Source organism: Schistocerca piceifrons, chromosome 1, assembly GCF_021461385.2.
Source record: "Schistocerca piceifrons isolate TAMUIC-IGC-003096 chromosome 1, iqSchPice1.1, whole genome shotgun sequence".
NCBI classification, from domain to species: domain Eukaryota; kingdom Metazoa; phylum Arthropoda; class Insecta; order Orthoptera; family Acrididae; genus Schistocerca; species Schistocerca piceifrons.
In genome coordinates this window covers 530,969,721-530,992,362 of record NC_060138.1, presented here as the reverse complement: position 1 = coordinate 530,992,362, position 22,642 = coordinate 530,969,721, and the positions used below count along the sequence as shown (strand labels likewise).

Sequence of the window (22,642 nt, the reverse complement as noted above, 5' to 3'; positions counted from 1 at the left end):
TGAAGTGTATGTTGCTGTAAGCATGAAAGTAAACTTATGTACATTTGTTTAACTATTATGTGTAAACTTAGGTGAAGTTGAGTCATCTTGTCATAGTGTTGGTTATTTTGTGTAAGATCTCCACAACTCCAGACACTGAAGACACATCACCCCGAAAATTTGTAGTAGATACTCAGAAGGAACAGAGAATAGCATCTGTGGAACAAGAATCTGGAAATCATGAAGAAGGTGAAATGCTTGCTGGAGGAAAGGAAGACGAGGAACCTGAAGAGGAAGATGCAGGAGAGCTCGATTCTGAAGATGACAGTCTTGGGGAAAATTTTAAATACTACCACCGTCAGTACCATTGACTGTACTTTCTTTAATTTTTTGAGTTACAGTTGCGTAAGGATTGTTAAAATGGTTTTCCTGTTTAGTTAAATAAATCAATAAAACAGGGCTCTACTTGTTTCTGTATAAATTAGCATTTTAAAAATTAACATTCTTTTCTTTTTTTCTGTATTTTTTATTTCAAAACCTTCAAATTCAGTAAACATATTTTGTTTCCATAGTTCCAAAGACAAGAAAATTGCAGAGAGAAGAAGATGATGAATCTGGAAGTGACAAAGAGATTCCTGTAATGAAAAGCAAAATACCAAAGAACATGGGTGGACAAAATGCACAGGTGAGTCCTTTATTTCACAGTAAGACATACAAGAAGTGTTATCCTGTCAAAATACATACATTTTAATGTTGGAGAGGGGGCGGGGGGTATGTTTCTGCAGAGTGAATGCAGCATAATATTTATTTTGAACTGTTGTTGTTGTTGTTGTTGTTTTTGTCTTCCGTCCAGAGACTGGTTTGATGCAACTCTCCATGCTACTCTATCCTATGCAAGCTTCTACATCTCCCAGTACCTACTGCAAACTACATCCATCTGAATCTGTTTAGTGTATTCATCTCTTGGTCTCCCTCTATGATTTTTACCCTCCACACTGCCCTCCAATACTAAATTGGTGATCCCTTGATGCCTCAGAATATGTACTACCAACCGATCCCTTCTTCTAGTAAAGTTGTGCCACAAATTTCTTTTCTCCCCAATTCTATTCAATACATCCTCATTTGTTACGTGATCTACCCATCTAATCTTCAGCATTCTTCTGTAGCACCACATTTTGAAAGCTTCTATTCTCTTCTTGTCCAAACTATTTATCATCCCTGTTTCACTTCCATACATGGCTACACTCCATACAAATACTTTCAGAAATGACTTCCTGACACTTAAATCTATACTCGATGTTAACAAATTTCTCTTCTTCAGAAACGTTTACCTTGCCATTGCCAGTCTACATTTTATATCCTCTCTACTTCGACCATCATCAGTTATTTTGCTCCCCAAATAGCAAAACTCCTTTACTACTTTAAGCACTTTAAGCATCTCATTTCCTGATCTACTTCCCTCAGCATCACCTGATTTAATTCGACTACATTCCATTATCCTCATTTTGCATTTTTTGATGTTCATCTTATATCCTCCTTTCAAGACACTGTCCATTCCATTCAGCTGCTCTTCCAGTCCTTTGCTGTCTGACAGAATTACAATGTCATCGGCAAACCTCAAAGTTTTTATTTCTTCTCCATGGATTTTAATACCTACTCCGAATTTTTCTTTTGTTTCCTTCACTGCTTGCTCAATATACCGATTGAATAACATCGGGGAGAGACTACATCCCTGTCCCACTCCCTTCTCAACCACTGCTTCCCTTTCATGCCCTTAGACTCTTATAACTGCCATCTGGTTTCTGTACAAATTGTAAATAGCCTTTTTCTCCCTGTATTTTACCTCTGCCACCTTCAGAATTTGAAAGAGAGTATTCCAGTCAATATTGTCAAAAGTTTTCTCTAAGTCTACAAATGCTAGAAACGTAGGTTTGCCTTTCCTTAATCTATTTTCTAAGATAAGTTGTAGGGTCAGTAATGCCTCACATGTTCCAACATTTCTACGGAATCCAAACTGATTTTCCGTCAGCTTCCACCAGTTTTTCCATTCGTCTGTAAAGAATTTGCGTTAGTATTTTGCAGCCGTGACTTGTTAAACTGATGGTTCGGTAATTTTCACATCTGTCAACACCTGCTTTCTTTGGGATTGGAATTATTATATTCTTCTTGAAGTCTGAAGTTATTTTGCGTGTCTCATACATCTTGCTTACCAGATGGTAAAGTTTTGTCAGGACTGGCTCAACCAAGGCTATCAGTAGTTTTAATGGAATGTTGTGTACTCCCGGGACCTTGTTTCAACTCAGGTCTTTCAGTGCTCTGTCAAACTCTTCACGCAGTATCATATCTCCCATTTCATCTTCATCTACATCATCTTCCGGTTCCATAATATTGTCCTCAAGTACATGGCCCTTGTATAGACCCACTATATACTCCTTCCACCTTTCTGCTTTCCCCTCTTTGCTTAGAACTTGGTTTTCGTCTGAGCTCTTGATATTCATGCAAGTGGTTCTCTTTTCTCCATAGGCCTGTTTAATTTTCCTATAGGCAGTATCTATCTTACCCCTAGTGATATACGCCTCTACATCCTTACATTTGTCCTCTAGCCATCCCTGCTTAGCTATTTTGAGCTATATGAGTGTTTTCTAATTGTATTATATTATTTGGTGCAACATCAACAATGTAAAATTGCTTAAGGATTTAACAAGTATTTGAATGAACACTCAGTTCAGTTGCCGAATTGGATTTTAGTGCAAGAGTGAATGCAAGCGTTAAAAGGAGTGTGTTTGCATAAATACCTATTCTATTCTGCACAAAGTGACATAAAAAGGTACATTACAAAGAGCTAACAACTTCATACTTGTTATCCAAATTTTAAAAATGCTGCAGATTCCAATGCATTCTGTCTGCTATGTATGAGGGCTATCTGAAAAGCAACCTTCATAAGGCTATAAAGAAATAAAAAACTGGAATAATTAAAGCCAATGGATTAAAAGCAATAAAACAATTTTTATAGTACTTCTTTAGATAATTGCAGCTGAGATTCAAGCATGTATCATATCTCTTGATGGATTGGTAATTTTCTTCTACATAAAATTCTACCATATAAATTTTGGAATAAAACGAGCACAAAACTTGTTGTACCTTAATTGCTTACTCACCATCTCACAGAAATGTGCAGAAAACTGATTGATGGAGACATCATGAAATGCTGTTTTTCACAACATTTTTTGTACTTTTCTGTAGCATCTCTTTTTTTTTGACTACAGACAGATGGCCACTTATGTCATCATCATCATCATCATCATCATCATCATCATGTTTCCTTTCTCTCGTAAATAAATGATGACATTGGCAATATCTTCACTCATCGGATTTCGTCCGTATGCAACACAAATTTTGCAGTGATTATTGCAATTTGTTACAATTTGCAGCTACAAATAATAATAATAATAATAATAATAATAATACCACCTCAATCATGATCTATTAAAATAAAATGAAGTAAGTCTAGATTGCAATAGAACATTTATTACAAAATGGCAACCAGTTTTAGTCAAATAGTAACCATCTTCAGACCATACGCACCATGATGGCAGGTGGTGACGTTGAACAGAACAGGTATCATGGATGCGTGAATGTCAGCTTCTCAGAATAACCATAAAGATGTTTACAAAATCACAATATGTGATTGGTTGAGACAGACGTGCAAAGCTGCCATGCTCAGCCATCAGCAACTATTGGTGATCTTCTTACGCTGCCCGTACTATAATAATAGGGATTTCAAAGCTGGCTATATTCCTGTTCATCTTATTTTTTATCTTGTCCTTTCTAGTAATTTGGTTCATAGTTTTCATGAGACTCATTTGTCCCATGAATTCCGTGTGGTGTAAAGGTCTTCAAACCATAAGCTAGAACTGACACAAAGTACACTATCTGATCCAAAGTATCCAGACACCAATTAATGAACATTATTATGGGGTGTGTGCAGTCTTCACTTTTGACACCTTGAATCCTGCTGGAGACACTTTCAAAGAGGTGTTTGAATGTCTGTGGAGGATTGGCAGTCCATGCTTAAAGAGCCAAAATCGAAGAAGGTAGTGATGCGGTATCGTGGAGTCTGGGCAGAAGTCTATGTTCTGACTCATCATAAAGGTGTTTCATTGGGCTCAGGTTGGGACTCTGGACAGGCCAGTGCAGTTTGTGAATCTTACTGTCCACAAACCTTTGCCTCACAGATGCTGCTTTATGACAGGGTGCATTTCATGCTAATACAAACAATCATCATCCCCAAAATGTTCCCCCACTGTATGCAGTAAACAGTCTAACGTTTTGACAACTTAAGGTGTGAGCGTGGGTCTGGGTTATACTGATTTATTTCCCCAAACCACATTCCACTTCTTTACAAGATGACTTACTTGGGGTTTGTAGCCACTCCTCTTTACTGGATAGCCGGCTGCTGGAAACACTCTTGACTCCTTCTTTGTCGAATAACACTAGTTACAGGAATGTTAAAGCCTCTTTCTACTAATGAAATAAGTAGCCACACAAACTTTACGTTTTGTCAATCAATGATGTATTTGACTTTCAAGCACAGTAAAAATTCTCACTTGCAGCTTAGTATATAACTTCAGTAAGTCTCTCATACAGTTGTATGTTAGAAAAAAATTTATTTACATTCGAAAGAAAGTCTATTTAGACATCATATCATGACTTCCAAAAAAGGAGACTGAAAAAAACTCTTGCCTCTAACAACTATATGAGTACTTTTTCAACTGGTCTTGTTTCACATAACAGTAGTCAGTGACACAATAAGCACAAAGCTGCATATGGATTCCATGGTTCTTCCATACACACACTCACTAACACATCTATGGATTGCCCCGTCAGGTAATGGTCGGTGCTTTTTGACCACTGCATCTATTTTCTTCCTGCGACTGATTTTAAACATGCACAGACAAACGTGATGCGTAGTAGGTAGTATTTTACCATCCCACACTCATATCTAGAATACCGTGTGTTTGAGGTGGTAGAAGGCTGAGTGGTTCAAGAATTTACACAAAAATTCTCAAATTACTACATATCTCCCCCTCCTCCCCCCCCCCCCCCAGACTGAACACTTCATATTTTATACATAATCATTATTCACATAACATCACTCATAACAACAATTCATATCATAACAGTATGCATTTCTTACATATGTTTATATACATATCTTTCCTTTGAGTAACAATTCTCTGTCCTTTCTTACACAATCTTTCACTTATTTTTTCTCTACCCTTTTCTTATTTTACTTTGTTGTTAAGACATGAGCATTTATTCATTGTTTTTGTCAGCTTTACTAATATTTAGTAATTGTGAGGATTCTATTTCTTTTCTTTAATTTTTTTTCAGTCGCAGACTTCAGGTGTTTAGAACACATGAGTAATCTTTTTTTCTATTCTTATCTTTTGTACTACCTTTTTCCTAGTATGTACTATTTTCGTTATTTGTAGCTTGGAGGAACTCGAGAGAAGTGAAAGTGTTCTTTTGACACTCATTTACTTCCACGAAACATAATAATGCTAGTCGTTCATAGAATTTACACTTTCCAGAATAATTCCTATAAAATTTATTACTTTTGTCATGATACTGTCCCTTTCTCCCAGGATCAGCACCTATTCCTTGCTTGTGGATTGACCTTATGAGACCACTTCCTCTTTCCATTCTGGCAGGTACGCCCCTTACTAAACATTTCTATTTTTTAGGACGTAAATTGTCCTATCTCCATGCAGGTACGTCTGCCCTTTATACCTAGTGAATGCGGGGTACTCCCCCTTATCCTTTCTATGTAGGCCTCATGGTTCATTACCCTAATATACATTTCTATGTGTACCATAATTAAGTATCTTCTGGTAAGCTATAAATCTATTTTAAACTTCGCATTCATTCTTTAATACACTCCTGGAAATGGAAAAAAGAACACATTGACACCGGTGTGTCAGACCCACCATACTTGCTCCGGACACTGCGAGAGGGCTGTACAAGCAATGATCACACGCACGGCACAGCGGACACACCAGGAACCGCGGTGTTGGCCGTCGAATGGCGCTAGCAGCGCGGCATTTGTGCACCGCCGCCGTCAGTGTCAGCCAGTTTGCCGTGGCATACGGAGCTCCATCGCAGTCTTTAACACTGGTAGCATGCCGCGACAGCGTGGACGTGAACCGTATGTGCAGTTGACGGACTTTGAGCGAGGGCGTATAGTGGGCATGCGGGAGGCCGGGTGGACGTACCGCCGAATTGCTCAACACGTGGGGCGTGAGGTCTCCACAGTACATCGATGTTGTCGCCAGTGGTCGGCGGAAGGTGCACGTGCCCGTCGACCTGGGACCGGACCGCAGCGACGCACGGATGCACGCCAAGACCGTAGGATCCTACGCAGTGCCGTAGGGGACCGCACCGCCACTTCCCAGCAAATTAGGGACACTGTTGCTCCTGGGGTATCGGCGAGGACCATTCGCAACCGTCTCCATGAAGCTGGGCTACGGTCCCGCACACCGTTAGGCCGTCTTCCGCTCACACCCCAACATCGTGCAGCCCGCCTCCAGTGGTGTCGCGACAGGCGTGAATGGAGGGACGAATGGAGACATGTCGTCCTCAGCGATGAGAGTCGCTTCTGCCTTGGTGCCAATGATGGTCGTATGCGTGTTTGGCGCCGTGCAGGTGAGCGCCACAATCAGGACTGCATACGACCGAGGCACAGAGGGCCAACACCCGGCATCATGGTGTGGGGAGCGATCTCCTACACTGGCCGTACACCACTGGTGATCGTCGAGGGGACACTGAATAGTGCACGGTACATCCAAACCGTCATCGAACCCATCATTCTACCATTCCTAGACCGTCAAGGGAACTTGCTATTCCAACAGGACAATGCACGTCCGCATGTATCCCGTGCCACCCAACGTGCTCTAGAAGGTGTAAGTCAACTACCCTGGCCAGCAAGATCTCCGGATCTGTCCCCCATTGAGCATGTTTGGGACTGGATGAAGCGTCGTCTCACGCGGTCTGCACGTCGAGCACGAACGCTGGTCCAACTGAGGCGCCAGGTGGAAATGGCATGGCAAGCCGTTCCACAGGACTACATCCAGCATCTCTACGATCGTCTCCATGGGAGAACAGCAGCCTGCATTGCTGCGAAAGGTGGATATACACTGTACTAGTGCCGACATTGTGCATGCTGTGTTGCCTGTGTCTATGTGCCTGTGGTTCTGTCAGTGTGATCATGTGATGTATCTGACCCCAGGAATGTGTCAATAAAGTTTCCCCTTCCTGGGACAATGAATTCACGGTGTTCTTATTTCAATTTCCAGGAGTGTATATTATTCGCTCCCTAGAGTCCTCCTCTACTTATCAACTTCTATACTTTCATTAGATATTACCTCTATATATTCTACTTACATTCCACTATCCTTCAATTCATCAGAGTTTTTATTGCACTGACATTGGTTAGTGATCAACCTGACTAATTCTACTCCTACTTCCCTTTTCTTTCTTTGCTCACGCCTCTCTCTTATTTATCCATTACTCATTGCTACTTTATAGTTGTTCATTATGTATGTGCACCTCTTCTTATGTGTATTCGATGTAGAACTGTCATAACCCCCTATATATGTGCTACACACCTTTTCCGCCTACAACACCTGGCGGTTCTCACATCATGACAGGCTTTGTCTTATATAATTTAATGTTTGTGTAGAAGTGTGTATTTGTGTATATGTGGATGTATGTTCGTGTAGTCCGATTCTTCGGCCTTCTTATCTAAAGATAAAATGTAGGTTATTAGTAACCACGGAAATAAGGAAGGACTTCAGTGATAGAAGTTTATAAAAAGATATACAGGTCCTCAAGATGAGAAGTAAGAAAGGGAAAATCAGATGTGGTTGCTAGGATCGAAGAAGAGAAAGAAGATAGCCCCAAAGACAGGAAACCCTTCCCACCCCCCCTTCCCCAGGATCCCTACCTCTCAGGTACTTGAGTGAGACGCAGGTGGTGGTTTGGTGTTAAATCATCTCCTACAGAATGTACTTGTCCCACGTTCACCCTTTGAGGTGACCGAAGGAAATCCTAGCATCTGCATGGAAACGGCAAATGGAGAAGAATCGGGCACACTTGTTTGTGGGGGTTGTTTGAAAGGTGTGATGTGTGTTTTGTGTCAGTCATGATTTATTTGTTCTTGTAAATCAAGCTTTTAGCTACAATACCCACCCCTTTCAAAATTTATACAAACCCTCCCATCTATATCACATCTCATATAAGGTATAAAATACTTTATACAAAATAGAAAAGCTATACACTTTGGTATAACAGTTGCTCAGTTAGTCACATCATATTATATTTTCCACAAGCATAATATTCCATTCAATGTATTTCGTCTAGACATAACTTTTTTTCATTCTCTTAAGTTATTCTCTGTTTTATGGTCATATCGAGTTTTTTTAAAATTTTTACCAGTAAAATTATAGGATAGTTTTAGATTTTAAAGGAATTCAGTGCAGGAAAACTATTTTGGAAAAAACACTGAAAACAACTTGGGATCTGATGGTCGCCACTCTGCCCGTTAACTCAGAATGTTAACATCCCTGGGGATATACAATTTTACATCCTTTCCATTGTATTTCCCATTTTCTAATCCAGTTGTGGGGTCTACTAAAAATAACGTCTTAAGATGGATCACCGTTTGTACCTAGTACAGTCCTTCATATTTTTGAATAACCTGTGAGTCTCTTTCTTCAGATTCGAGCTGGGAAGATGATGTCTTATAAGAACCAGGTTATCAACTTGGTACTGTTATGCTTACTTACTCTTCGTATCACCTTTTCAATCAAATTTTTAGGAACTATTTCCTGATTATTACTTCTTAATTGACACTAGGTTGTTCAGGCCAATTAAAATTCTTAATTAAAGGTTCTCCTACAAAAGGTTCTCCTACAAAAGGTTCTCCTACAACATCTAAAGGTGTCAACCCAGTTGAGAAATGGGGTAATTCATTTAGGATAAGTTCAGAGTCCTTAATTTTTGTTGTCCACGAAGTATCTTTTTCATGGCAGTATGTATGACACAATTTCCCAATTTCCTTCATTACCCGTTCAGACGTATTTGATAGCGAGTTATAACTGGATATTAACACTTGTCGAATACTTACCCATGCTAGGAATTCTCTAACTTTGTTGCTCACAAATTGTGGTCCATTCTGTAGTCTGTAAGAAACCATTTTCGGTTTACTTACTTCTAGAAAGTATTGTTGTAAACAGTGTACAACTGACTGCGTATTTGCTCTCTTAATAGGATATAGTTTTACATATTTTGTCCAGCATTCTATGATAACCAAAATGCATGATACTCCTCCCTTTCCTTGTGGAATTGGTCCAAAGAAATCTGCTTCTGTAAGGTTGTGTTAATGACTTAGGGCTAATAGGATACTTCTGTATTTCATGTGAGTATTACTCTCTTTTACTTTCTGGCAAGTTTCACAGGTTCTAATCAAAGACGCTATTTTATGCCCTAGTTTCTTGAAATAATAAAATTTATTCATATGAGATATGCATTTTTTGATTCTGAAGTGTCCGTATTGTGCGAACATACTATACAAGTTCGTCTTCGGAATACACAAACGCCAATGCTGTGATGTTACACTGTCTCTCCAAAACAAGTTATGATCTACAATTTTCCATTTTATCAATTGATTAGGAGGTAACGTGTTCTGGATACACATAGAAAATATTTCTGTGAAATAAAGATCATGATGGATATTCTGTTATTCTTTGAACCATCTCTTTTTACCGTGATGTTCGGATATTCTGCTGACATAAAATTAATGGCAAAAATAACGCCAGGCCCTTCTGTACGTTTCAAGTCATCCATTCTTGTGGGTATCCTCAATAATGCACCAGGTACTATATTTTCGGAACCTTTTACGTATCATTTCTTCATATTGTATTCCTGTAGGAAAAGCATCCAGCACATCAACCTACTGTGTAGTAATCAACTACTCATCAGAAAGGATAAATCCATCGTGGTAAAGAATCTTGTCTTTTCAAATTTGGATAACAATTCGTCGGTATTAATTGGCCGGTCCCTCTCCGTATCTGTATGTCTATTCAATGTACGAGCATCTAAGACTAATCGTACCCTGCCTGTAGCTTTCTTCACCACTACTAGATGATCATTCATTACAATGGAACTTTGTTCTATAATATTATTATCAATGATTTTGTTAATCTCGTCCCGAACTGCTTCCTTCAAACTCACTGGTATTGGATATGGTTTGCAAAAGAATGGGGTGTCAACTTTGATTTTGAACATACAAATATAGTCGCTGATATTACCTGGCCAATCGGTAAATACCACTTCATACTCCATTAAAATTTTATACAAATCTTGTCTTTGTTGATCGTCTTGTATATCAGTTAGATGTGTTCCTTGATCAACATTATCGATTTTTGGTGATAATTGTGCTGTAGCTGTTAATCTTGGACACAGGTGCTCCGTTGTTTGTTCCTCAAAGTGACTATTTGTTACAAAAGGTGTCCAGAATCTACTGCCACCTTTACAAAAACAAAGATGATGTTCGTCAAAGTTTAAGATAACGTTAAACTCTAACAACCAATCCAAACCAAACAGTATGTCTCTATTAATATTCTCTACTATCAACAGCATTTGACTAAATAACATATTTCCAATACTGCAGTTCACCTGAGTTTCGTATCTTACAAGTTTACTTTTTGTTCCTGTTATCCTGATTATGTATACTCCAGTCACTGGCAATACGGTATGTACTGTTTATTCTGTATCGAGTTAAAAAGTGCGTTTGAGATAAATATACCTCACTTCCCAAATCTAGAAATATGTTAACCTCGGAATTTTCCACTGTACCTGCTATTATAGGTTGTGGGTTATTAGTAGCTAAGCTTGGTTCTTCAAGCAACAACCATTCCTTTGTGGGTATTTTGTGCGTAAAGTTGACATACTTATATGGAATATGGCCTCCTAATATATGTCCATGACCTGGGCGCTAGGTACTACATTCCTATTTTGTGTCTTTTGGTTACTCGGTACAAATTCTTGAGAAGTTACTGGCTCTAAATTTGAATGTGGATGCTTCTTTTGATAATTACCGTTACAACTTTTCTTATTGCACTGGTGTACTTTTGATAAGTTTGCCTCATGCCTTTTAAAATTATTCCCGCTATTCATTTTATAGTTCTAACTTTCACTTTGGTGTAAAGTTTCGTTGCAGTCCTTATTTATTGCATCAAGTGCATCAACAAAAGACAACAACTCTTCTACCATTTGCCAATCTTTTCTCGCATAGATGGGCAATCGTCTAATTAAAATACATACCAATCTCTCTTCTTCCATGGGTTTATCTAAATACTTTGCTCATGTTAAATTCCAATCGAGATATTTCCTCATAGTACCCCAAGTATTATTGTAATATTTTGAGCCCCGTGGATCTGATAACCAACCTTTCTTGAGCACTGGAAGACCAGTATTTCTCTTTAAATTTGGTTTTAAAGTCTTCCCAAGAGGAAAAATTCTCAATATTTACTGTACCTCATTCTAAGGTTTCCCCTAGAAGGTACCCCACAGCAATTTTGACCTTCTTAGAATCTTCCCAATTTTTTGGTAATGCTTGGTTAAATCTTTTTAAGAAATGGGTCGGATGTACATCTCCGTCCGGCTTAAATTTAGGGAATTGTCTCGATAACCCTGAGTTAGTCACAGCTTCACTATAATCCGTTCATCATTAGAATAAACCTGTACAGGATGGCGGGTATGGGCAGGCGGTGGGCGTTATGGAATAATAGTGTAATTTTTAGAGAAAGGCCATTTATTGGCTAAAGCATGATGAAAGGGGCTACATAGGCCTAGGGAGGTGAGGGTGAGCCAGAGCTTGCAATTTGGCGAACATTGTTCGCGAAGCTACCGAAAGTGGTTGTCTGCCAAAACTAAGTCCACAGTGCCGCAGCACCGGGAGAAGCGGGAGATGATCAATGCTACAGGGCGCGCATCCGACTCGCGCGTGAGCAAGAATACAAGAGAGCGGGCCCGGCGACGGGCGGCCGGGTATGTTCGACGCACCACGCGGCTTCCTCCACCCTGATTGGTCAGGACCGAGCAAACCGTGCGGGCGGCATGGAACTTTCCAGAGCGTTGCCTGCTAAGCGACGCCTGGGACGGCGTTACCTCGTCAGCACACGAGAGAGGCGCGTGAACAAGGTGCCCTTTCTCGGTGCTGACTTCCTGTTACTAGATCGTGGGACGAAAGAATTTACAGGCAGCTAACACTGCCGGCCGTGGCTTGGCCGTAATGGAGTAATGAAGTTACTAGTTGGAGGCTCATATAATAAAGTAAAATCTCCTATTGTCTGGCTCATCCTTTACATTCCTCCCCCTTCCGTGGGAGCGGAGAACGTATGTGAATTCGCTCAATGTAATTAGCATTTAAATGTAAACAAATTTAGCTTGCAAAACAAAGTAAACATTACTTGATTAAGAATGGCCCTCACGGAAGACGGCAGGGGTCTTAACCTACGGGAGGATGTAGAGACTCTAAAGACCTCCTAAGGGTCACAAGGGGACTTACATCAACAATATTGTGTGCATGCAAGAATCATCATAAGACATCAAATCATCATAGAATATCAAAACATCATAAAATATCAAAACAAAATTAGAACAAAACATAACAGTGTGAATTAGGTAAACATGCCAAGTGTTCTTGTTGCTAAGTTGAAGTAAAAATGTCTTTTTTTTCCTTTTGTTAAAATAAGTTGAAAATTTAAACACATCACCACTGATGAGTCACGGCGAGGGCGACAGACGCGAAGCGGCGTGGTGTGTTGTCCTCAGCGGGCAGCGCGCAGGCTGCCGGCGGGAAGGGGGCGTGGCCGTGGGCAGGTCCGTGCACTGGAACTCAGCGCAGGGGGAGTATGAGGGGAGATTCACACGTTTCAAAACACAGTTGAAAAGGGAGTTATTACTAAGGGAACACTTCACTACACTAGTTCCTCCAATATTAGAATTGCACTCTTAAAACTAAGGGAGGGCACATGCCTGATAGGTTCTTGTTTTCTCTTTTTTGTTTGGTTTAATTTGCGACTGTTTGCCATTCATTTAAGTGTGCCAACAGGCGAAGGTAAGAAATTTGTCCTTTTTTCATTTTTTAGCAAATCATCAAGTGACGTTAGGATGTGATTATTTGATTTATTAGATAAAACTTGAACGTTAGCTGACAAGGGAATCATGAATGAGCTTTCAGGTATAAAAAAAAACATAATTAAAGAGGTGTGAATACTAAGTAAGCCGTAGTGGCATGAAAGATTATTAATCGTGTTCCAACAGGAACCGTTTGCTGAAGATCTGCGCGGAGGCTACGTCAGAGTGGCAGCTGACTGCAAGGCCAATCTCGCGCTACGTCAGAAAGGCGCGCGGCAGATAATTTCCAAGGCCAGCGCGGCGTCAGGGCTGCACGCGGCAGCTGAGGAGTGAAGCTGAGGCGGCTACGTGCAGGAAGCAAGCGTCAGGTGTAAGAGCGAGAGAGAGCGATGAAGCTTACCGACGCTCTTCACTGCGCTGTCTCTATTTTACGCTCTCGCTACATGTTCTTGGGCTCCTGCACCAGATGAGCGTATTTATGTGCTTCAATGTGACGAATATTGTCACAAAAAGGGGTATAGCATTACTGAATAAAGGGGAATAGATATGCGTAATCGATATATTTTATTCACCGATGACCAACAAAACAGAAGTGGGATTACGCGTGACAAAGCTAGATGAGTTGTTACAGTGGGTTCTGTTTAAAATTACATTATGCATTAGTAAACTGGTTCATAACAAAGTTCCTATGAAATCCATTTTAGCCCAAACATAATTGTTATAAAAACATGAAAATATAAAAGCGAAGTACATAAATATCATATTAAATTTACTGCATATTCCACATCGGTAAACAAAGAAAGTTAAGTGCCTCTTTGGGCTGACCCTCTACGTGTAACAACATTCACATTTTGAGAAGAATTTTCTCGTCACTCAATATATTTGCTGCACGCCGTTAAGTGAGAGTGACGAAGAAAAGTGACACCAGTTTGGTGCAGGTGGGACATAGATTGTGTCGTAGGATGTCAACGCTGTTGCTAGCGAAAGGAGAGAAACAAAACTCGAAGGGAATCTAGAGATTTCCATAGTGGAGACAGAAAGCGTAAGAAATTGGATTACAATATAATTTGAGCGTAATTTCTGAAGGACTTTTCCTTTATGAAGGTTTAGCGCACGGCGCATCGTTGACACGACGTTATCGCCTACTTAACTGTGTATATGACAATTCTGCGACTCCAAGATAGCTGCTTCATACTTCTTCCTCAAACTCGACATCTCTTACATTAAAAAAAAATTACTGTGCGACAAAATTCACCATCTTCATCCTCTCAACATCTTGCAACAAAACCTTACTTTGCGACCAAATTCGCCGTCTTCATCCTCTCAACATTTTGCGACTAAACTCGCCGTCTCTGTAACTCCGTAGTGCTGGCCTCCTCGGGCCCAGCTGGTTGCTTAAAACTCCGTCTATCCTTGCTTGTATCGCAGTGTCCTGGGACACGTCATACAGTTAAATGCTACTACTTCAATAGTCGGTATTCCTTCGGAAAATACAACGGGAAAACAAAGAAGGCTCAAGGTTTTGAACAGAGATTTCCGCTTACTGGCGTTTAGCTGCGGGCTAGACGCGGTTCGCGTCTGACGTTGCCTGATCAGCTGTCGTCAGAGAGCACGGAACACTGTTCTCGTGAACTCTTCTTCGAGATGGAAGATCAAAGTCTGGGCTGAATAGTTTTGTGTCTGTTGAAAGTTGACAGATCAAAGTGGGTAGAACGGACTATGCCGCGAAACGGAAAAGCGAAGGAACGACACAGACAGCTAAGGGACCGCGCGGGTGCCAGCCGCGTCACGTAAGGTACGTGCCCTTGCGGGTGGAGCATGAGTCTTCATGCGTTGTTCTGTTGATAGTGGAAAGATGAAAGTCGGTACTTTGGACTATGTCGCGAAACGGAAAAGAGAAAAAACGACACAGACAGCTGAGGGACCGCGCGGGAGCCAACCGCGTCACGTAAGGTACGTGCCCTTGCGGGTGTGGTTCTCTTGTTCATCCAACAGACTAGGTATATGGCCAAACCTTGCTCGTTCTGTGGGTGTGATTCACTCTGTTTACGTTATCTATCACGGGGGTAGGCATGTGGTATGTCCCTCCTGATAAACATTCAAATAAAAATGATAATAAAGCATGGTTACATCCTAAACTACTCTTCCAAAACAATTTATCACCTAAGACATCATTATTATTAACCAGATAATTGGCAGTACTCGGGGACTTACTCTAGCATGCTTGAAATCCTACAAAATTATTATCTTCATCAGTATAGTAACACAGCGACACATGGAAACACTAGGCTGATACAAATACTAAATTACTGGTGCTGGCAAACTCTAGCTAAAACTGTCTAAACATTTGATAATAGCATAAATAAGACCTGGACAAAATGAACAATAGTAAAAATAATACATCTAATTAGTAATTAGACATAACTAATTGGATGTAAGTAATTGGACACAAGTAATTAGACATAAGTAATTGGACGTAATCAATTAGACACAAGCAATTTGACATAAGTAATTGGCAACTCGTCATAGTGATATAAGCGGTGGCAAAACCGTAACAAAAGCAAAAGTTTAAAATATTATTTCCTTCAAACAAAACTTCCTTATCCTCCAGTTACATTTCGTAGCAAAATCAATGTAAGCATCCCCTGGTATTCCTTTAAGCTCTCGTTTGTATTTTCATACCAACTGATCTTTGGTACTTCTACCCACAAGAAAACTGTCATTAAGTAATGGCAATGTTGTGTGTAATGCTGTGGAATAGTGTAGTGTCACGTTAATACTTCCTTTAGCAAGATTCTGATGAAAAATGATTTTGTGTCGCCGTTTTTGCAAATATTTGCGATTATCAGTCACCCAGTCAATCGTTCCGGTGTGTATTTGTTGTTCTTTTTTGTTCATTCTCTCACTTACCTGCTTCCATATAATCAATATTGGCGGCTCGACGAAGCTAGTTGCATCTCGGAAGACGTCGATATGACTTACCTGTCGGTGCTTTGGTTTTTTATAAAATTAGAGTTCATCTGTCATATAAAGAGTGTGTAGGGAGCAAAGTATGTTCCTTACTATTGAAAATGTGCGCAAAGTTATTCAAAGGGTTCGTTATATAATGGTTAAGAATTTCTGTGTTAAGATTCAGTGCAGCTTGAGGTGCTAAGGTGCGACACGCGTCGCGCTCGTGAGATTGTAAGTTGCTGACAACACAGCTGACAGTACGGCTGCGTCCGGTTTCACTGGCTCGGCAGCATAACTGGCGTTCATGCTGGGTCCGTCCTCTCGCTACGCATGGAGTTTATCTCTCGGTACAGTCACAAAATTTCCTTCCAGAGTTATCTTATGTTGTTCACGACAGTTATGCATGGAGGATGTTCTTTTCTAAAGGACTCTAATAACTTCAATCGCTAGAGGTCACAAAACTATCGGCTTACAACTATTTTACTTAAACACTCTGTTCTTCAAAATGTAGGTAAATGGCAGGTGTTAGGCTTCTATATAAACTATATTTTGCAATGGCATTCCAAACCCAACTCCTTGGCTAACGCGTTCCCCACACAGCGGTCGTTTACAGGACGGATACAGCGGCAAGTGCCGGCTTCCTTGACACCATATAGATCCGTTTATTAACCGTGGTGGTAATACAACATAGCCGGAGATCGATCTGAAATTCCAATGTTTTCTAATCCTGATAGTTTCCACAATGCGTACCAGGTAAAAGTTCTCTCTTACGATTTTTGTTCCATACTGAAAATTCAAATAGACAATACACATAGATTCCCGTCTTTAGATAAGACTAATAAAATCTGTAGGGCAATATTAAGCTGGTGATTTTGTTTCTATAACCATCCCTTTAGGTTTGCTGTTTAAACTGCAACGTACGAAGGTGTAGCGTGGCTGTGGCACGTGGCCTGCAGGGTGATGGTTGGGTGGTGAGGAGGGGCGAGGGGAGAGGTGCAGATGCTGCACGCACCAAGGACAGAGGCGGTGGGGGGGGAAGGGGGAACTGCAATGGCCGCTCTCTCGGCAGGCCGGTGGATGGGGAGGGGAGGGGGCCGCGTCGCCAGCTGACAGGGAGGGGCGGGACTCGGCGCATGTGAACAGCTGTAGACCACAGTGGAGGTATTTACGCACTCCTTCCGTGGCATTTAATATACAGAAATACATGGTACCAAAAAACTTACCTCGTTGTCTGTTCAACATCGCATCATGAAAACAATAAAATAGCACTTCAGGAAGACTCCTTTTACTTTAGAGTAGCCGATTTGTTGTTTAACTTGGACGTATTTATTCTTGTTATTATCGTTGTGTGATCATTTAGCAAAACATACATGTAATAGGGCGTCTTTCAAAGTACAGGTAGACGGCTGCATGTAGTCACTGATCTACTGGCAGTTACGAAGGCGTATTAGTATCCTGTTTTTATGGTAAAGCTTTAATACCTGTGTTCGTGCACTATTCACTAAATTAACAAGTGAAATGTGAATCCCTTTGAAATATACAAGATTAACTGATTCTTTCTCTACGTGTTCTTTTGACAAGGACAACTTTCCCCTTAATTCCATGATTAAGAATGGTTGTGTTTTTAATTCTCGACTGCTACGATAACATTACTGGAGACGTTAAATGACAAGACAAAATGATTACATAACTTCCATCACTTCCATTAGCATGTGACATCATAAATTCTATTACCAGTTACCAATGGTTGCCAATTCTTATGTCTACTTATAACTAACATGCACAACTTAATTAAAGGTATAGTAACGACGGTGTTTTCCGTCAATTAATTCTCTTGCTTCATGCAGGACTTTTTCAACTGTTTACATACCATCTCAGACCTACTTTCTGGAACGCAAATCGTAGGGGTTTGACCTTAGAGCGTATCTACGTTGCTGTCTAGGCTGTTGTATTACCTTCTTTCTTGCTTTTTTGGGTGGAACTACTGGCGCAATAGGCCGAGCTTCTCCAGTCGGAATTCCGTGCTGAACCAAATCCGTGGCCGGTAGAAACTACCTCTCTTCAAACAACCACGAAAATTCCTCTAATACTAGCTGCAACGTCCTTTTCTCCTCACTTTTTAAATGACCTAACTTCTCTGCTAACTGACTCCTTATCGTCGACGCGACATATCGCACTTCTCTAACTGAACATTTCTTTCTTCTCCTTCCTTTCTCATCTTTATCTCGCTGCTTCTCAGCTCCTCTTATTTCCTCAAAAATTTCCTGACCACTGGCAACAATAGTACCCTTCGGTATCACAACATCTTCTACACCAAAATTATCTATACTTACTGGTATCGCAAAACCCTTCTGTCTCCTCTCCGGTCGGCAGATACTTCTCTTTATATGTACTGACTGACGATCTAAAACATCATTCTGGGTGAGCGGGTCAACCAGAATGTCTGTATTAGGCTGTTCTTGATTTTTGACATCTATCCAGAGAATCTTTCCACTTCCGCCTTTTATCCTCACAGGGTCAGTGGTTTTTATCGCCCACATCTGCGGTTTTATGGGAGACTGTGAACGGCGCCTTTCGCAGCTCCCTCGCGTCTGACGGGGGTGCGCACTGCCAAATCGGTGAATTGCTTCGCCGAACTGCACAGTTCGCGTTCGATAATCCACTATCCCCTGATAACGGTGCAGGAAGTCATTCCCTAGTATGATGTCAAATTCACCCTTCTTTAGCCTTACTACCTCCATCATCTGACTGTATTTACCCTCGTCGATTTGCAGGTTCACTACACACGAACCTGCAGGGACAATTACTTCCTCTCCAAGGCCACTGATATGGTACCGGGGTGGCTGTAACACCCTTCGATCATTTTTCTCCACAAACAATACACTAACTTGAGCACCAGTATCAACTAAAATTCTAACTGATTTGTTCCCGAGTACGCCAAATAGACTAACGTGTTCCACCTCTTTACATTTTTCGGTCCTAACCGGGTGTATTATTTTTGTCGGGGGCGCGGGTGGGTGGCGGAACCTGCCCCCCAAGCGTTTCCCTGATTCGACCCCGCGTTGCGGCGGTGGCCGCGCATCTGATTAGAGAATGGTGACTTTGTGGGGCAAACATTATTAGCATGACCTACTGTCTGGCAAATAGTGCAATACGGCGCGCGACAGCGCATTGCCGTATGGTTGGGCTTCCCACAACGCTGACAAAATACTTCTTTTGCTGGGACCGGTACTGGGTCCGATGGGCGCGGGGCGGCAGCGCAAAAACGCAACACCTCTTCGCGAAGCATTGCCAAACGAACAGCTTCAAACAGAAAAGTGGGGGAGGCTGCTTTGACTTCTCCTCCGATGCGGGGGTCAATACCGCGGACAAATGCATCAATTGCACGCGCTTCGGCTTCTGAACGCAAAATTCTGTTTTCACTGGCATTTTCACCTAGCTTGTAGGTACGACAAGATACTGCTCGTATGCGATCTGCAAAGGCATCAAAATCCTCATTAGGCTTCTGCCTAAGGGTTGATAATTGATCTCTGTAATATGCGGTACCTCTGGTATCGGAATAACGCGTAGTCAATCCGCGGGCCAATACTTCAAATTCGTGCGTGTCACGCAATTCGTCCACTGTTTCTATGAACATTCGGGCTTCCCCTGTCAACTTGAGTCTGGCTACATTGACCAATAGATCATCCGGCCAGGCACACGTGCGACCCACATCACGAATATTTTGTAAGAACATAGCTACATTTTCGTGGGACTTCCCAGAAAAGGTGGGAATGAAATCAGCCGCAGGAAAATTGCTTACAGTCGCCATGTTAGCAGAAATTGTGGCGTTTGTATTAGAGACAGAATTAGTGTTAGTTGCCTCTGTTTGAGCATTTGTTACAGGGGTGGAGCTAGCCACAGGTATGGAAGTTCGCGCACTAGCTTCCAGCGTCTGTTTCAAGACGCGGTTTTGCTCAAGTAGCTCCTGATTTTGTGCGAATAACTGGCGCATTTGTGCATGTATGGCCTCGAGCGGGTCTTGCGAGGCAGATGCCTCTACGGGGGTATCCCGTTCCGTCGCTCGTGTTCCTATCGGCATGTTTACAATTTTATGGGACGCTAGTGACCAGAAAAAAGTAATGATTGTTACAAAAAAAGGACGGCCACAAAGATTCTCAATCCAGCGGCGGAAGATCGTCGAAGCTATAGTTGTAAGCATCGCGGCGACTTACATGGTGATGGCGGCGGTGCGACGCATTGGTGGCGGCGACGGCGCGGTGCAGTGACTGCGGCGGCGGTGGTCGGTGGTCGGCGGGCGGTAGCGGGCGGCGGCGGCGGTGTCCGGACCCTCGGGCGGCGGCAGATTTGTTGGCGGCGGACGGCGCTGGCTCGGCCGGTCGGCGATGGCGGCAGCCCCTGGCGCGTCGGTGACAGCGGCGGGCGGCGGCGGCGTGGCGGATGACGGCGGCGGATGACGGCGGCCCGGCAGGTCGCGCAGCGCAGCGCAGGCCCCTCAAACTCAGGCAGCGGGCACCGCGGCGGCGTCCGGCTCACGTGGCTGACTAGCGTGGGCTGCCTCGCTGCAGCACGCGCCCTGTGCGTGTTTAGTGGAGCAGCCACGGCCCACGTGGAGCAAACGTGGCAACCGGTTGGCGCATTCCATGCGCGAAGTTCACGGCGTCTCGCCGGGAAAAATTTTGTGTAGTGACAAAGTCACTACGGGAACGTATCCAAACTTCTGACACCAATTGTACAGGATGGCGGGTATGGGCAGGCGGTGGGCGTTATGGAATAATAGTGTAATTTTTAGAGAAAGGCCATTTATTGGCTAAAGCATGATGAAAGGGGCTACATAGGCCTAGGGAGGTGAGGGTGAGCCAGAGCTTGCAATTTGGCGAACATTGTTCGCGAAGCTACCGAAAGTGGTTGTCTGCCAAAACTAAGTCCACAGTGCCGCAGCACCGGGAGAAGCGGGAGATGATCAATGCTACAGGGCGCGCATCCGACTCGCGCGTGAGCAAGAATACAAGAGAGCGGGCCCGGCGACGGGCGGCCGGGTATGTTCGACGCACCACGCGGCTTCCTCCACCCTGATTGGTCAGGACCGAGCAAACCGTGCGGGCGGCATGGAACTTTCCAGAGCGTTGCCTGCTAAGCGACGCCTGGGACGGCGTTACCTCGTCAGCACACGAGAGAGGCGCGTGAACAAGGTGCCCTTTCTCGGTGCTGACTTCCTGTTACTAGATCGTGGGACGAAAGAATTTACAGGCAGCTAACACTGCCGGCCGTGGCTTGGCCGTAATGGAGTAATGAAGTTACTAGTTGGAGGCTCATATAATAAAGTAAAATCTCCTATTGTCTGGCTCATCCTTTACAAACCTAATGTAAACAAACACAAACGTGATGATTGGTTAGAAGCCGTAGCACACCTACACTGGTGGTGTTATGCTCCTGGAAGTAGATCCTACTTACATATTAGATATATTATTACTAAGTTACGTTAAATGAAACTTTAAGATATTCAAATGTATTAACAGCCATAGACGTTTTTCTTAATCATGCTGTAGCTATGTAGTTTTTATTACAAAAATCGTGTACAGTCACAGCCTCTGCAGCATTGTGCTCTTATTGTCACGCTGTTAATGCGTAGTATGAAAATGGCTGAGGCTGCTTTCTGTTCTGTAGTGGAACGTGCGCATGGAACACGGTGAAAAAGTACCGAGAAATAGGCTGTTCTTAATGTTTTTCATAAATTTAAGGGTGTAATGCAGTTGACTAATAAATCCACATTGTACGTGTAGCGCAGTCTGTAGGGTGACGAGATATGATGTCGAGGCGGTTATTCGTGCGTTGGTTCCAATATCCCTTGTCATTCTTTTTTCTTGTTCAGTTTGAAATACCTGCATCTCGTAAAACTCATCATTTTTTATGAGTAATGTACATCGTCTTGTTTCTAATTACATATTGGACGCGAAATTTCTGTTTGCATTTCAAATACAAATTCTTAATTATCAAAGTTTTATGAAAGACTGTTCATAAAAATTGTTTAAATTAAGAAAACATAACAATTTCAGTTTTAAGGCAAAAATGAATAACCACAATCCTCTTTATTTGGATTATGTCCATCGTTTTATACCACAGGTATAGATGAGTATCGTAGAAACACGAAAAACAATCATTTTCGCAGCATCGAGCACATCATACAAATGCTGCAGTTTTACATTTGCTACTGCACCATCACCTTATGAACCCAACAGGACTGATCTGGAGCCAAGCTGAGAGATTTGGACTGAGAAGTAACAAGTCTGTTATGCTCCCAGACATACTGGAACTAACGCGCGCGCGCGCCCCCCCCCCCCCACACACACACACACACACACACACACACACACACACACACACACACACACAACTTTTTCACACGTCACTGCCAAATGCTGGCGGGATATAGAACGACTTGTCATAAATGAAGAGAAAATACTGCGCTTGGTTGGTTTTGTGGATTCTGTTGTTGATAGGCTCATTA

General features: G+C 42.2%; 1 protein-coding gene across 9 annotated transcripts in view; it reads left to right on the top strand.

The window, feature by feature from the left end:
• LOC124798672 (myb-like protein X) overlaps window positions 1–22,642 on the top strand; it is a 242,037-nt gene that overhangs the window by 160,793 nt on the left and 58,602 nt on the right. For 8 of the 9 annotated variants that reach the window (XM_047262183.1, XM_047262230.1, XM_047262191.1 and 5 more), the window contains 2 exons: window positions 117–336; window positions 552–664. In XM_047262183.1, the coding sequence (XP_047118139.1) occupies window positions 117–336; window positions 552–664 (333 nt within the window). The remainder of the gene's footprint in view (window positions 1–116; window positions 337–551; window positions 665–22,642) is intronic. The other variant, XM_047262241.1, reaches the window with a different exon arrangement.